This window comes from Ruditapes philippinarum, unplaced genomic scaffold, assembly GCF_026571515.1.
Source record: "Ruditapes philippinarum isolate M1 unplaced genomic scaffold, ASM2657151v2 ctg2948_1_1_1_1, whole genome shotgun sequence".
In the NCBI taxonomy this organism is placed as follows: Eukaryota; Metazoa; Mollusca; class Bivalvia; order Venerida; family Veneridae; genus Ruditapes; species Ruditapes philippinarum.
In genome coordinates, this window is record NW_026865442.1 from 19,815 (window position 1) to 38,382 (window position 18,568).

At 31.0% G+C, this 18,568-nt stretch overlaps 1 protein-coding gene and 1 long non-coding RNA gene across 2 annotated transcripts; both read left to right on the forward strand.

The window, feature by feature from the left end:
* The first annotated feature begins 2,911 nt into the window (after positions 1-2,911).
* Positions 2,912-12,064, forward strand: LOC132729036 (uncharacterized). The gene is made up of 7 exons (XM_060714772.1): positions 2,912-3,438; positions 7,693-7,876; positions 8,611-8,714; positions 9,244-9,375; positions 10,207-10,386; positions 11,383-11,483; positions 11,915-12,064. Exons 1-7 carry the CDS (start codon positions 3,372-3,374, stop codon positions 12,062-12,064), a joined length of 918 nt encoding a protein of 305 aa, XP_060570755.1. The 5' UTR covers positions 2,912-3,371.
* A 658-nt stretch (positions 12,065-12,722) lies between these two features.
* LOC132729029 (uncharacterized) lies at positions 12,723-16,672 on the forward strand. The gene is made up of 2 exons (XR_009625560.1): positions 12,723-13,278; positions 13,944-16,672. It is a non-coding gene; the product is annotated as an uncharacterized LOC132729029 (long non-coding RNA).
* The last annotated feature ends 1,896 nt before the right edge of the window (positions 16,673-18,568 follow it).

Sequence of the window (18,568 nt, forward strand, 5' to 3'; positions counted from 1 at the left end):
CCAGGTGGATATTGTCTATTCAAAGTCCATAACGGGATTCGAACCATTAGCTGTAATAGTGAATTAGCGAAATAACGAAATCGGCCATAAAATCCATTGTTAAATGAAAAACATTAAAAACACTATTATTTATTTTAATAGTGGCAATTTGGCTAAATCTAATTCATTTTCTCTCTTTATTTTCAGTTTTCTGCAGTAAGTGACATTTCTTATATTTTATATTATGTAATATTATTTAAGTATAAACATATGAAAAACTAAATTTAAATTTTGGAGCTCTGGAATGCTGACACTCTGAATCTTGGGATATATTTTTTTATAAACTTTGCATGATCTTAAGATATGATGGCGCGAAAAGATGAGAGTTACCAACGTCGTTTCGAGTTATCTACCTTTGTTTCAAAGGCAGGTAACTCTGTATTATACATTATTTCTTATATGTCTGTTTAGAATAATCAAAAACATTTAAATATAAAACTACCAAAAGAAGAATGTGATATATAAGCTGCACTATTCATTGTTGCGAGCTCAATGAAAGAAAAAAGAAAAAAAAAAGAAAAAAATTAACCTGTAATTAAATTATAAATTTACATTTAATTTTGTCATTCATTTTTATACGTACATGAATACCCATAGTTAAGCATAAAAATAGTTTTGATAATGACTATACTTTTCATAAAAATATATAAATCAATCATGCAAGTCTCTTTAAAAGGACTACTTAAAGGCCCATTGTGCCTCAGATATGCTTCTATTTCTTTACTTCTCATAAGCTTTTTAATTTTGTTGTACGTTTATAGTGACCTCATTGGCAATTTACCAGATACATCATTTTCATATGTTGGTTTTTGGCTATAAGTATGTTTACAGTCAAAGTGAATAAGTATTTTATATGGAAGTCAATAGACATGTACTACTTTGTATACATTTTGCTTCATTTATGACAACTTTTTCTCACATCTCTCACTACTTTAATTAGGTAATAAGAATCTATCATTCTTTAGAAGCATTATTAAAACATTATAAAATTCATGTTTGCCCTTTCTAAAGAAGTAAAAATAAATTTGTTTCTGAGGCGTAATGTGACTTTAATTAATAATTTTATACCCTTTTTTAAATAGATATATAAATAAATATGATTATAAACCCATCTTTCAGAAATACAATGTTATCTTTACTCTTTTGTAATGTTACTCATTGTGCACATAATCGATATGCGATACAACCTATTGTAATGATTTTCGCGTGATTTCAATTTCAAAACCTTTAAATATAAAATCTGGCCAGATGCGAAATCAAAATTTTAATGTATTGAATTTGATTTTGAAATCGATATTTAACTATACTATTCAATAACGTTGTACAAAGACGAACAAATAGTTAAACATGAATATATATACTTTTTCAATCACATTTTTACGTATTATGTTAACATCAAATATATCAAATTTATATATAAGGTAATCATAAATATTGAAAAAAAGAGAAGAAAACCTAGAAATTAAATACACAGAAAAATATAGGGCGATTTTTTATACAAATATAAACTACATGTATATACATATATAAGAAACAAACAAAAAGTAGAGAGAATGGTTACGAAGTTAAGATAACTTTCAGTTTTTCGTTGTTCCTGTCGTCGTCGTCGAAATTCAGCATGATAATACCTTTAAATTTATAGAAGTCATTTGCATAATGTATTCAAACTCGTTAATTATGAGTTTTATATAATCAGGGTATACAAACACAGTTTTAGCATCGAGCGGTCAACGGTCAGGCAGCTCAGTGGTTTCCATACTGGTGACAAAGTCATGAGCTGACTTTAATAGAAAGTCCTAGGTGTAAAATCAGTCTTAAGACTAAAATTGAAACATTTTTTTTGTGATAGAAATGTCTCAAATTAGGACTCGTATCATATGACTCTTTGAAATTCTAAATAGCCATGCAATGAGCATTAACACATTGCGGATAAAAGTGTCTGCCATTTTATTTCACCAGAGATCAGGAAAATGAATTTAATTAAAGTCTTAAATATAGTCTTTGAAGTCATTAAAGATAAAACTCTTTGTTTCAAAGACGTTCAGTTAGTCTTAAAGTTGATCTTGCGTTCATAAACTAAGGATACACTTAGGAATTTCTATGAAACGTTGCCCTGTTATCTTGACGTGGGAAAAAAGAGTTATATATTGCTTTTATCCGCATGATTATCTTACACAACTATTTTTATGAGTCTTTATTTCGCATATACCATTCTTACATACCTATACGGTATTACAAAATAAAGATTTAAAAAAAAATAAAATCGACCCAATGCTTTGCAAAGTTCTTAATCATTCAATTTTTTTTAAATAATTCTCCGGTCTATTATTTCAATCTTGGTCTCCAAGATTATTGGGCTCTCTGGTTATTGTCCTGTAAGGTTATTGGGCTGCTAGATTGCTAGGTCTACCGCACAGCAATTTCTGAACATAATGTTTCCTAATATAGATATTAGAAACAATATATAGGTGACTAGTTGTCCAGTATGTCGAAGGTCACTAAAAGTTAAAATATATTGGGATCATTTCTTTGAACGAGATTTTAATCCTTCAAATAAATATTAAATGGGATTCGAACGACCTTAAGAAATTAGTTTATTTTTCTCAAGGTGTTTTAAGCAGTATCAGTATTTCAGATAACAACCTGCGTTCTGTGAGAAAAAAATCCGAGCTCTTAAATTCATCATTTAGTTAATATTAAATGAAATATAATTGATAGATCTATGTAATATAATAATTATTCCTTATTTTTGCCGTTACTAGTAATGTATCAATTTCATGTCGCACAATTTAAACAATCTTTGAACTTGAAAAGCCGAAAAATGTCAAACATTATTGAAAGTTTATAACAGCTATTGAGACCATTGTAGTGTTGCTACTGCCATTTTGTATTGATGCGCATGGGTGAAAGGTTAGGTCAGAAATCCCGATCGATTTACGAACGAAAAGAAACTTTTAATAAACGACTTAATGTGAATCTGTGATGTAAATGGATCACTAATTTGTTATAAGAGACACGACTTAGCTTTTAATACGTTTAATGGTATTTGTAACATTTTCTTCACGCGGATGAATACCGCGGGTGAAACACGGCGGTCGATATTGTTAAATAAACTAATAATTTAAAAAATAGTGCTTTTTTTCTTCCAAACGACTTGTGATATCTTTATTAATTTTGCAAAGGAATCGTCTTTGGTAGTTTTATTTCACAAGTTAATAACGAAAATCCAAAGTATCGGAAGCGCTTTTGTTGGATTACATATTTTCTATCTCGATGCAACTGAAATTAGTCTATATGGAATGAAATATTAAAAATGTGATATAATTTATAAAATGATGTTTTACACAAGTAATTTTCTGTCGGTTTGGATATGGTTACAAGTCACTCTTGATTTTTCAGGTAAGTTTTCATAAAACTAAATCTGTTCCTATTTGGTTTCCATTTTCAAGACAGTATGAAATAGTCTTAAATTCTAAATATCATATTAATATTTGTATGTAAAATATACGTAAACAGAGAGTGTATAAAGCACGAAACATTAAACAAATAAATAAATAAATAAATAAATAAATAAATAAATAAATAAATAAATAAATAAATAAATAAATAAATAAATAAATAAATAAATAAATAAAATAAATAAATCACACTACTGATCAAAAAACCAATATAATAATAATAATAATAATAATAATAATAATAATAATAATAATAATAATAATAATAATAATAATAATAATAATAATAATAATAATAATGATAATAATAATCATTATTGTAATGATAACTGATATAATTATTGCTATCATGGTACGACAGATAAGGCGAAACTGTTAACTTAGAAAGAGAATTTTTACACAATAATAATAATGATGATGATGATGATGATAATAAAGACGATTATAGAAAGAAGGAAAAATGAGATTTATAAATAAGTAGGGTAAAAACCAGTTTGTTTATCTCCATTAACTACTAAATTCATATTACCTTTTGTTCAAATATTAAAAGATAAACATATCTAAAGCTGTCAGTAGATAATGCAGACAAATAAATTTTGTATGTGAGAATTTTTGTGTAGATGTTCAATTTGTTGATGGCACACAATCTGTCACAAAGTAATCATATTATACTAAAGTCTACAAACTATACGATTGTTATTCCCAAGTACTCTATTTGTTATCAACCATTTCATTAGCACGCAAAATTTTTTCTATTACTTTCAAGAGAACCTATCTCAGTGTATACCTTTTGTTTATTAATATTTCATTTTTTAATAAAGAGAGACAACTCCTTTAATTCTATGAAATATATATATGTCGTTAAAATATCATTTTGACATACCCCGACTACATGTAAAATCATTTTGAAATATCCCAAATAATTATTTGTGTGTTTTTTTTGCTTTCTTTTAATGTAAAGTCGCACAGGCGAATGCACAAGCTTGCAATTATTCTTTTCGGTTGGATCTAAATCTGTTCAATTTCATTTTTTTGAAATCCTAGTTGTAAGGAAGGCGTTTTTATATTATGAAACTTGATGTTTTCCTGTTGCAGTCAGCATAGCAAAGAAATCAAATTTACATGCTATATTTTCAAACGCAGCTAGGCGCGCAATCCCAGTTTGAATGCATCTTGTATAATATACGATATGTAAAGAAATATTGTGATTTACATTGACTTACCTGGCAGTACTTTGACCTGATCAATATATATATTTGTAAACTATTCAAATATTTAGACATCTATTGATAAATACCGCAAAATTAGCAATCTCTAGCTGTGAGCGCTTTACATCTCCATCCTTTTAACACAAAGATCTCTATTTAACCGAAAGACAGTATAATAAACAGAAAGCATTTTTATTGAAATATCTTTTTGGTTCACTTCATTTATTTGATGTGTGTACCTGATTTTCACCTAGAATGAAAGGAACGATAAAACGGACCGGGTACACTATTATTCAATATGAATACACAAATTATTTTATTTATACAACGTATTGAACTATGGCAGTATCCAAATGATTGTTTACTAAACATAAAAGATTTTGTAAAATGTATTCGCCATAATATATTATTGCTTCCATTTTTATATAGAAATTATATTTGATTAAATTGTTAAAATCGTCTTGACTGAATAGAAAAATCTTTATTCGATAGGATATTTGGATACAGGCAGAAACCTCATTTCATACATAAATTACATAAATATATAATTTACGTCAACAAATTTCAATGGCATTTTTTTTTCAGTATTATTGATAATAATGCATGAGCGTAAGTTAACCTTAAAGCATATAACATCATAACCACTACATTGTATCCTATGTTACTAATTGTTTTTTTTAAATGTATTTTTTAATTAACAAATCCGACCAAGAATAAAGATATTTTTGCCTGGTTACATTTATTGATTCTTTGACTATGTATAAGCATTACCTTATCATAAGGCGTCCGTGGCCGAGTGGTTAAGGTCGTTGACTCCAAACCACTTGCCCCTCACCTCTGTGGGTTCGAATCCCGACAGGGACTTTGGATTCTTTCATGTGAGGAAGCTATCCAGCTAGCTTACGGAACGTCGGTGGTTCTACTCAGGTGCCCGTTCGTGCCTGAAATAATGCACGGAAGGGCACCTGAGGTCTTCCTCCACCAGTAAAGCTGGAACGTCGCGATATGACCTATACTGTGTCGATGTGACGTAAAACCCAAAACAAACAAAACCTTATCATAATTCATGTATCATTTACTTTAAATCACTTAATTCAAACTCGAAAAAAGTGCATTATATCAATAAATATGTTCTTTGAAAGCCCATTAAGCATCTAAAGCTTTTTTGTGTGCTGTCGCCAAGAGTCTTTTCTAGTAGGTTTCAAAGAGCTCCCTTAAAAGGTCTTTGTGGTCTTTGTGGTCTCTAAGACACCTCTTACAGTCGAAAATTATTAGTGGTTCGTAACCTTTACCTGGCGTTAGTTACCTCCCTTGTTTGGGCTATCACGCCATTTGCATCGTATCTCCCACGCAGTGATCTCCCCTTACAGTATTATATCTCTGCCATTACAACATTTCCGTTAAGATTTTTGACGATATGATTTTTCATATGCCCGTTTGAAAAACGGTCGTATTATAGTCCCCCACCCCTGGCAGGCGGGCGGACGGTCTGGCGGCATCCAATTTTGTCTGGAGCATATCTCCTACGCGCATAAAGGAATTTTAATGAAACCACAAAGATTTGTTCACCACTATAAGAAGCTGTGTCGCGCGCATGAACCAGGTCTCTAGATCAAAGGTCAAGTTAACACTTAGATGTCATTGAAAAACGCTTATCCAGAGCAAAACTTCTACATGCATGGAGGGATTTCAATATAATTTGGCACAAATGTTCACCATTGTAAGGAGGAGTATCGCGTGCAAAATTTCGGTCCCTGCCGGACCAAGGTCAAGGTCACATATAGGGGTTAAAGTTTAGATGGAATTATGAAAATGTGTATTCGGACCATTTAGTCTTCATTTATTGATGGATTGTTACACAAATGATAACTATCATGACTACAAGTGTGACACATGTAATTTAGGTTAATGTTTGCAAGGTCAAGGTAACTAGAGATCATAAAATATCCAGATATTGTCCGGATATTGCTCAGAGCATATCACCTATATGCATTTCTTTAATGCCCACATCTCTGTCATATAGGTTTTGTGACAGGCGTATTTTGCGACAATGTTGCCCTTGTTTCAATTTTGATACTCGTATTTATTAAAAAAAAAGTAAATACGGTTTTGCTATGTTTCAAGACCGTCAGGTGGTAGATGTGAACTTATAATAAAAAAATAATTTAGGAAAACAAATTATGAAAATAATTTTTAATATCGCACCGTTTATTTCCAAAACAGTGGCCGCTTTCGAAAGAGTAATCATTCAAGTAATTAATAATTCGGATTTCACACTTAACAAAAAATTATTTTTTTCAATCATATGGACAGAGTTGACACCAGAGCTCAAATTACAATGTCGCTGTTTATTACAGATAAAACAGTTGTTCAACGATTTCTTTGGCGTATCCGCCATCTTTAAGATTCCAAAATATTATTCACTAGCCTTATACCTTAGCCATGTTATGCTTCTTTTGCATTCGGCAATTAGTACAGTTATTATAGAGAGAATGGTATATGGTTTTGTTTTCATTAATTATCGCTATCTTTGTCAAAAATTGTTTCATATTAAACCCTACATGTATTTTCTTTACTTGATCATTAGCACCTTACATGCTCTTAGTATATTATTACAGCACAATGAAACATGATTTGCCATATCTATAGAAAGGAAAGCAACATCATCTTAAGGAAGAATGTGCCTTTAATAAACAATGAACCAGCTGGAGACGAAATTGATTAGCCTTTGCCACCAGTATACAGCAAGACTAACATGCCCATCCGTGCAGTCTGAACAGACTTTTGATATTGCTAACCTTTAAAACTTTTAACTTTGATTACTGCTCCAATCCATTACTCAAATTCAGCAAGCCGAGTGTAAAGCGAGTATTATTACAATTATGTCATTTTCAGTGATTTATGAAGAATTTTATTCTTGATAATTATCAAACTGGCTCAAATTGAATTGTAATGGCTATCAAATCTAAATATCATTTATCATTCAGAGGGCGGATGCACGTGGCCAGCAGCATTTGTGAGTTCCACGTGGCGTGACAATACACGCGGTGACATCACATTTGGCACTGATACGCTGCAAGGATGGAGTATACAAATGTATGGATCTACAGTCAGTAATTGGGAATGCTTGGATCAAAGTTATTTTGATTCAGAGGGAATATTGATTATAAAGTATGTACACATACAATTTTTTTCTGACACAAAATACAATATGTAAGGCAAGCTTAATTTTGCACCTCAAACTACCCATTTCAAGTTAAAAATTACCATTATTTACGTGTTTTTCTCCAGTGTTACCATAATGTTTTCCGACATAATCCGTATCGTTTTCCAAGAACTCCTTGACAGTTATCATAAGAACTCCTGACAAGTTATTATCATAAGATATCAATCCTTCGTGTAACAATTCTTCCTACGTGACAATGTCACATGAAAATCTTTATCTTTAATTCAGCTAAAGCCGTCGCTAGGGATCATTAGTGCAAGAACATATGATCCGCGTCATGACAAAACCAACAAAATGGGTTTGCGACCAGCATGTATCCAGACCAGCCTGAGCATCCGCGCAGTCTGATCAGGATCCATGCTGTTCGCTGTCAGTTTTTCCACTTGTAATAGAGTTGGTAAGCGAACAGCATGGATCCTAATCAGACTGCGCGGATGCGCCCATTATGTTGGTTTTGTCATGGCGCGGCTCATATATACTCAATCAAACAGAGCCTTAACAATTTAGATATAGCTGTGTGTTTTTTTTCTACTTTTCTAATAAAAGTGTTGCACAGTATGGCATTAAGCTGTAACGCCCAATAAAGGTACCTTGTTTGTCTTAATTTCTTTTCAAATTATAAGGATGTTCAGATAAAGGTGTATTAGTTTATCTTAAAAATACTCGGTTTTAATTTTAGGTCCACAGATACGTTTAGTCATGTAGGTGGAACTTGGACCTCATTTGTTTGCCTGGAGATGACAAAGGTCACAGACAATTCGTATTATTATTACCAAAAACATGGTAAGGTTCCATTTTCTTTAGTATCTTATTATAATTAATTCAGTCACATGTTTATCAATGCTTTTACATGATTCATTTAACTACATGTATATCCAATACAACTTTCTATTTTTTTAATTCAATTTTATCAATACTTTCATCTTTACAGATAAATATGCGTAAGTCTGTATCAATTCACTGGGGTTAATGCTAAAGTCTCTCAATTAACATGATATATAAATACTTTAGTGAATCCTAAAACATCTGCTATTCCCGTATACATCGGATAAGAATCATTGACTTAGACCACGAATACACCAACGCAATTAGTACACAATCTGTTAAGAGTCACTCGACTTGAAAATGAAAATCCACGTCAGCATCAAGTTAATTAATCAACTATGAGTAAAAAGTTATAAATAATAACTTATTAGTTAAAGTAATAAATGTTTTACAGAGCTTTCCGTAGAAAAGGTAAATAACAACCTCACCAATAACAACAAACATTTTAGATTTTTTTCAGCCTATAGAATTGATGTTCTATTTTTAGACCAACTTGACTCTGGCGGAAGCGGAGACGAGCGTGTCAAATCAGAAACTGACGGTACCATTACCGGAAAGTCAAATATATGTGGTTCAACTGCTGTACCAACTGCTGAATTTCATTTCATGGTCAAGTCAGGTTAGTTTCAGAATTACATTTGGTATGAGGTGAATTAAATTGACCTTTCATCATTTTCATTTGTTTAAAGATCCTATAACTCAATTTTTTATGGTTTTATATCATAAATATAATGCTCAAGTGAAGATTAAAAAAAGCATTATTTGTTTAGATATTGCCGGATTTACATTTCATATTAAAAAGGGAGGTAATTAGAAATTTATTTTCTATAAAAACTAAGTCAAATTTTTCAATAAGAAATGAATGCATATATTTTAAAGATTACATATAATGTGGCAAATATTTGCAGTACATATTTTACATATTATTTGATGTTTGAAAATTGTTTTAGAATCATAATTATATAGATATACATGTATAAAATTTTACTTAAGTGTGGTTACAACCTTAATTACAACATACAGAATCTTTAAGCCGGTGCTAGGGGGCATGGACGGTTGCTTGCATTTACCACTACCGTACATGAACAGGCCAAGGCAAACAGAGTCTGTAACATTTTAATGTTGCCTTGTTGGGCGTCCTTAAAACTTTCAAGTTTAGCACATAAAATATTTTGAAGGACCTGTTGACCTGATCATTAGTTTTATGGGATTAAAATGAATGAAAATGATTAGTAAAAATAAAACTTCTAAAATAAAGCAATTATTATAATAGATCTTATAAGATTGCACGTAAGAGTAATTCTTACTTTAGAATATCAAATTTTAATGTTTTGACAAAATGACGATGTTTTCCCATTAAGACATGTATATAATGCTATATATAGTAGAAATTATACACATATCTCTGAAATTATTTATAACAACAATTATTATTCTTATATACCTTTAGGGTCGGAATCAGCATCAAAGCAATATTGTTCCCCCTCTCTCCTGGCTAAGATGGACTACACACTTGATACCCTAGGTGTGGAAACTTGTGCCGGCACGGTTGATGACTGGGACGTTTGTACTAACAGAACAACAATGACATTTAATTATACAACATGTGCATCTGAGATGCTTTATTCAAGTAATGTTATTCGTTTTGTAGCTCGTCTGTTTTCGCAAAAAAAAACCCCGATCTATGTATATATATGATCGCTGCAGCGTCGTCGCCGTTTTGTTAAAACGTTAATGTAACCCATTATTTAAAGATTTTAAAAGTTATCAACATTGCTGTAAGACAATGTGTATAATTTTGAAAGCAATACTTTGGAGTTATTCCCCTTTATTAACTTAGAACTTTTAAAAGACGAGCATTAACACCACATGCGGCGCTCTTGTGACTATTTAAAACACATTTATATGTAAACATATTTATATTATCTCTAGTGTGATGAATATATGAATCTTAATTGACCTGCTCCCCAATATGCAGGAATTAAACAGTTAATGTGTCATATTAGTGAACATAGTCGTAGCCCGATTTTAGTTTGAAATCGTGATTATTGGAATGAGAGGCTGATACCATGTGCTTAACCAGTAAGACACCTTTACCCATAGAAAATTGGCCACTAATAGGGCATCAGAAGGCGACCCCTTCCCTTTACCTCTTGGCTATCACTAGGCCACCGCCTTCCTCTGATAATTGATAAGAAGACAAGTAGCATTCATGATTATTATCTTCTATTGTGGCAAGGTGAAATATATTACAATACACAAAGTACAAGACTCACTATTATTTTGTGCGTTTACATTGTTCACTAACTTGTTAACATCTTGTCCCACATCAAATGATAAATTTCCAGCTCTTCTGGTACAGTTACCACGCGTGAACTACTTGAATCATGAGCAGGTACTTTATTATTCTGGAAAAACGGAGTGAGCGAATGATTTGAACTTTGCACACAAGTTATTGGTCTAGTCCCACGTCAAATGGAACATTAATCTCAAAAACGTATTTCAAGTCCTTCATATCAGAAATCTCAGTGGAGTCCCTTTAAAATTGTAATAATTGACTAATAAAAAAATGAATACTGATTGTTCGTATGTAATAATATTAAATCAAAATATTTCTACTTTGCAGGTGGTGGAGAAGTTTATTGTATGGCTAACCTAACATCAACATACGAATATACCGTGGTCTATAATACGGACGCCTCTCCGACATACAGATTTGCATGTATTGTGAGTAGTAAGAAACTGGGATGTTCTTTGACATAATGCTCGCTCAGGTTTAAGATTTTAAAGCCATCCCGAAATGTCCTCAAACAGTTAAAAAGAATGTACAATATATTTTTTATGTTTAGTAAGTAGAGGATATAATTGCTTTTGTGAATATTGAATATGGTACATGTATTTACGTCTCACTGAATTTTGTAAAGAAATCATTGCCTTGCAATTGCTCTTTTTCAAGGAGTAATAGAGAAATCATAGATAGAAAAAAACACATTATATATATAAGTTATAAAGAATAAGTTATTTCTTTTCTAATTAAACTTATGCTATACGTTTAAAGCGGTAACAAGCTAATGTCTGTGTAAGGTAAAACGGATATTTAGTGTATTATGCAGACAGTTCAATTCTTTCAAGATTCAAACATATATTCCGGATTTTAGGTTTCGAACAGTGCAGGAACGGAGGCGTCAATAGTGTATAAGAATTGTACAATAGATCAGACACCGACAACTAATGCTAAACAACATGATGGAACAAACATTGGTGCTCTTGTAACTATGGAAGCGAAAGGTAATACCGAAATGATTTGAAACAGTTATATATTATTTTGGTTGGGTTTTAAGTCACACTAACATAATATAGTTCCTCTGGTGACTTTCCAGTTTTACTAGTTGATGAAGACCACAGGTGCCCTTCCTTGCATTTTTTCAGGCACGAACGGTCACTTGAGAAGAAGTACCGACGTTCCGTATGCTAGCTGGATAGCTTGCTCACACGAAAGACTTACCTTGATTAGAAATGTGATTTAGTGATTGTGAAAATTATTGCATTTGGACTGCATTTCATGTTTTGTTTGAACAGTTGTTTAATTTTATTTAGAAAGTGTCCATTGACCAAAACAGAAAACAAGACGATGAATTCTTTAAAATTCTAGTAAATGAAATTATCTAAATGATTTTTTTTTCAAATAATCTCAGACTTCAGAAACATTTGTATGCTATTTTATATTAATTCTTAATTTTTTATAAATGCTATCACATTTATAATACGTCTAAAATGTAATAATTTTGAACAACGAGATATACTTCTTTTGGACTTTATAAGAAAAAAAATCTTTATCAATTCTTTATAAGTTGAGGATGAAGCTTGAATCGTAACTTTAAGTAATTTGTAAATACTGATATTATACGAATTGTTAGAAAATGCTATAGCATGTTAATTCTTATTTTTGTACTCTTTTCCAGAAACCTGTCGTAAGTATGATAAATTGTATACCTTAAAATCTACAAAGCATTCCATTTTATACAATAAATTGACTATAACGTACAAGTCTAACAATGTGTTTTAAAGTATACTGTAAATTTATGTAAAACAATAAATTTCTATAGCAAAGAGTCTACACTAAAGCCACACGTTCAAACACAGTTTCGTTACAAACAAGCTCTTTTGAATGGAAATTTGAAAATGAATACATTAACAATATTGCACATCTTCTATCGTTAAGGAGAACCGCAACTTTTATTATTTTTCACGTTTTTATTAGATCTGATTTCGTCTACTAGTATTTTACATATGCATTGAATAATTATAACACTATGAACGAATGAAATGTTTTCAGCTTTTTTGGGACCAACTTCAGCGGCTTCAACAAGTTCTGAGTCGGGGTCTATACTTCCAATTATAATAGGAGCGGTGTTTGGTATTCTTGCAATAGCAATTGTTATTGCAATTTTAATATATTGCTTCAAGTGCAAGAAAAGGTCAGAGGTGAATCACAACGATACAGAAAAACGACGATTGCCAGGTATTATGTGACATGCTGATAAATATTGAAAAAAAAGAAGAAAAAAATAACAACAACAAAAACAATACTGGTAAACGCTGTGCAAACAGCATTCAGTAATTAAGGAATCGTCATAATCCGACAATTTCCGTGTCTCAAAAAACGGAAATCGTCAAAATTGTTGAACTATTAACAAAAGTAATAATTGAGCTGTAAACAATTGTAATGTTATGGCTACTTTTGTACGATTGGTATTTTGAATTGTTTTTATCTTTTATCTGATTCTAGTCGACTTTGTTGTCATGCATATATCATTCTTTTAATTTTGTTTTTTTTGTATGATTATTATTTCACACATTGTATTTATGTGTTTTCAGAAGGTTAATATGAAATATGACATTTAAAATATCAATCTTGCATACGTGCTAACTATGATGCATATAGTCTCGTATACATTGACAGTAATTGTTTTTAACCATCAGTTAAAGTATTCCCCTATACTGGTATAGGGTACAGTCATACATCCATATTGACGGGTGTCAAATATATACGAGTATGGCCGCCGTAAAACGTCACAGCTTTGTTTCACTGTGATTGAGGGATTGCACTATCAATTATATTGTATGGATAGACTTAAAAACTAACCAAATCGTTCATTTTTCACATTTCTGTTTTTGTCATTGTAGACGATGGAGACAACACAAATCCTGCACTGAATGAAACTCCAGCTGGAAGACACACTACCCTCACACCATTGCCACCAAAACACGACGTAATTGATAACACTCCGCGTCCTATCCCACCAATCACAAATCACGTGTGAGAGTAGGCATGTTCTCACGACTTCTATAGTTATTACATTGTTTGTTTTTACACACAACCTTTTTCTGTAACGAAGATCATGTTAGTTAAAAAGATTTTTGCACGATTTAACATGTTGAAATCATTTAAACACTACTGTTTTAATGAACATTCGAGTCAACATTCGTTTTCACTGTTTAAAAGCAAAATATTTTTATTCTGAATTGCCATTTAGTAGAGTTCAGTAAGTGTTGAGTGCACTAGTGCAGAAACGTATTAAAACACTATCAAGTTAAATATCATAAACTATATCATAATCATTCATCTAAAGGATCTTAGGAAAACTTCTAAATATGTGCTGACTGAATAAGCGAACAGTGTAGACTATGATAATTATTAACAGATGTGTCAGCTGATCTTGGTCTGCACCGTCCGCACCGGTTGGGACTGTTGCCGTTAGCAGGCTTTACAGGTTAAGGTAAATGAAATATCAAGGGGTATAAAGAAGGGCAATGGACAACTAGATAGATTCATACATTATCTTATCTGAAATAACAAGTCTCAAAAAATTAAATTTTATTACTGGTTTCGTTAATCTTATGGTCTCTTTTATCGAAAGAATTGTACCATAGAATTTCTCTATTTTCAATACACACGAATCGTGTACGTAAACAGAAAAAAATATGTTTGTCAAAAATAATGTTATGCTGCAAATACTTCAAAAGGAGATTAACCGTTAAGCAATGATTTCCGAAGTGCGCCATTCCCTCAGAATGAAATATACAAAAACTCTTCTTTTATATAAGTATGTTAGAATAATCTATTTTCAAAAGTCACCCACAGGTTTTCAACTACAGACATAAATCAAAATAGCCTTTCATACTTTAATTAGGGTACTACGATCGAGTGTCAGTTAATAACTTGAGTTTGATTTTAGTGAAATATGAAAACAAAAGTAAAAGACCTTTCTAAAAAGGCATATTGTCGTAGATTTATCAATTGTATTTACGTACAATTTGTTACAATTGTATACGCGTACATTTTGATAACTTTAGTCAAGTTGCATGCCTTAATTGCGTTAGAGAAAAATAAACGCACTTTGTATGGGAGATGCTTGCTAATGTTGTTAAGTTCAAAGGCGCTTGTACACAATTTGAATGTTTAATAATCATCCAATGAATTGCTTGAACCATTTGCATGTATTTAATTCACCTAATTCTTCTTTAACCTGTCCATCACAATTTGATTTCACCCTTTTTTTAAAAAATATGTGTGATTTGCGGTGTTTTTTTCTGAATGTATTTCATTTTTAGAAAAAAGAAAGTACATATTTGTACATATACATTAACGCATGAACTCTAATGTTTTTACGTATTCCATTATATTCCAAATGCACATCATAGTTAGAAATGGTGTTCATAGAATTAATTACTTTCGAGTTAAAGCGCTTGATAAATAGAATTCACAGATTTAAATAAGCATCAAAAGTTTGGAATGCCTGTTTTAATTAAAAAAAACTACTTACGAAATAACAACCTTATAATAAGATAATTACCATGGAAACTGTATTCTTTATAAATCTATTAATAAGTATCATTCTGGATATATATTGTTGTAAAATTCACAATTTTTATGTATGTATAAATTTAACTTAGTTTAATTTAATTGCATTTGTTCAAAAAAGAGAAGTGACTGATGATCCTTAAAGAACAATATCGCTGAAATAACGGTTTGAAAGAAAAACAGTAAAAAATGATATAGTCCATCCTTTGATTACAGGGTCAATAACAACATACATAAGCAGTTGAAGCTATACCAATGGCGAAATACGATGAATGTATATATTACTTCATAATATTCAAAGAAGAATGTTTTGAAAAAGTGCATGTGAATTTCTACCGTGATGACGTTTTAACAAAAATGAATAATTATTTCAGTACATTATTTTTTACGTTAATATTGTGATCTTCTTTTTGTCATTGCAAGTTTGTGATTATTTATTGAAAGGTTATGCCTTTTGCCTTTTTTGATAATTCGAGGAATTTATACATAAGATGTTTAAAGCATTCGGAAATATTCAGATTGAAAAATGACACGTCATATGTATAGAACTTTCTATGTTATTTTGCTATATCTTATACTTACAAGTCTCTGAATTTGAAGAAAACTATTAGTAATTATGTGAGTGTAGATAGATGTTCAAGTGTTTCTTAATTTGTTGTTGAGCAGTGTTGTTAAAAATATACATTAATTAGTAATTAACCTACTTAAGGTTTGCAATTGGCTTGATGTTTTTTTTGATAACTTTTGTCCGTTCATTAATTATTTAAGAAAAATATAAAGCAAACTATGAATTAAACAGCTACCAGTATGAATTTTTTTTATTAGACTTTTTGGGCATGCAGGCTGACCAGGCTCTATAGTTGTATTATTTGCAAGTCATTCATTACTTGCCGCTTTCACCTGTATTGTCAATGTTTTAAACTGAGTGTGTCCCATTGAAGATTCTATTTTATAACTGTGATAATTTATACTATTTATTTTTCATTTTATTGTTTTCGCATGTTTTTGTTTTTTTGTATTCTTCTTTGAAATAAAACAGTTTTGAATTGTGGGGAATTGTTTTATGAATGGTATTCTTGTTAAATTACTGCTTATTTTTATATACTCCGTACTAAATCGATTCAGTACAACTGATACTTTTAAAGACAAGGACCAGCTTTTGCATTGTATTGTAAAGAAATAACTTAAACGGTAATTTTTTTTATAACAGATGACCTAAAATGTAAGTCATTTCGTACTTTTTGTGCAATGCTGCCACCAGCCTATCATTATAACCTTTGAATAAGACACATATTTATATAATTTAAATGTAATAAACACCATGATTTATGTTTATAATGTTCGGTGTTGCCAAAGACGGTGTTCTAGGCGTGGACGGCAGCATTAAACATTTCTGTACAGACTCAGTCAAACCGAGTCTGCAACATTTCCTATTTTAGCAGTTTTGGCAAACCTTTGGTTTACTATTTATCTCTTTAAGTAACAAAGCTTGCATTTTATACATACCACTGTTGGGACTTAACAACGTGTTTCCCTCTCTGATTGATGCATACTTCTATACATGACTAGGTTTAATAATATTTTATTGCAACGATATAATACATGTAAGATATGAATAACACAAAAAAACAACAAATGTACATATAAGTATAGTGCAAATGGATTGGGCTACAAGTTATTACAACATTAGCAACAACCCTTACCACAAAGTCAAACTTTAATACATATATTCCGGATAGTTTCATAAGAATAGTTACACAAGTTATTGATTTGTCAGTGGAAGTGAGAAAAAAAATCAAAACGCACACACATGCTCGCTCGCACGCACGCGCACGCACGCACGCACACACACGCACACATATTTATATATATATATATATATTTATATATAACTTTATTTACCTGAATAGTAAGAAAAACGGATATTTTAAATGTAATATAGGTACAAGGCAAGGGGACGTCACGAGTACGATCATGTTTTATTTGTTTATATACTGTAAATGAATTATCTCTCTTCCTGCGTGATAAGGGACATCGCGGTATATTTATAACAAACCAAAGTCCCGACATATTTTGTATTCTTTCCGATGATGATGTAGCAATATGAGCTTGATATTGTAATCGGCCTTCGATCTCAGTTAATTTCAATTTCAGAATTTTGTTATAATACCGGTATGTCTATAAATGAGAATAAAACTTAAGTTATTGTATTTAGAAATGGTGGATTGCTCAGATCATATGGAAAATGGTTCTACAACGACAGTTTGGTAAATGTCACCTCAATGTATAAATACATGTACATGTATATAGATATTTAATTTACACCGACAAAAGCAAAAAACTTAACTTGCTGCACAAGCTAGGAAATCTAATTATGCTATTTAATCATATCAAAGAAATTTCGGAAAATTCTTATACTCTGATTATTTTAAATTATTTGATTCGATGGTAAAACCTATGCTTAACTATGGTGCTGAAATTTAAGGAAGTAAAATCTCCGAAATTCTTGAACAAGTCCGAATACAACATTGACCAGATTTTCTAGGTGTAAATAATTCTGTAAATGATAATAATGCACTTGAAAAATGTTGAAGGATGCCCTTATAATTATGGATTGATCATTATGTAAAAAATAAAAATTATCAAATGTTGGTGTAAACTTTCTTGTATGCCAGAATATAGATATCCCAGAAATTGTTATCTAATGAAAAATTATTGTATATTTATGAGTTTGGTTTTGTTTGGCTAAGTCAAGAAATTGGGGATATCAAACTACTTTTTTATCTATTCAAACGAAGGGTTATTGATGATAAAAAAAATTGGTTGAAAGAAGTTCAAAATTCACCCGGTGTAACTTTCAAACCGATTTTAAATCCAGAAAAAATACTTGTGTATTGATATGCCATTTTATGTAAGGGAATCATTATCCAGATTTTGATGTTCGAGT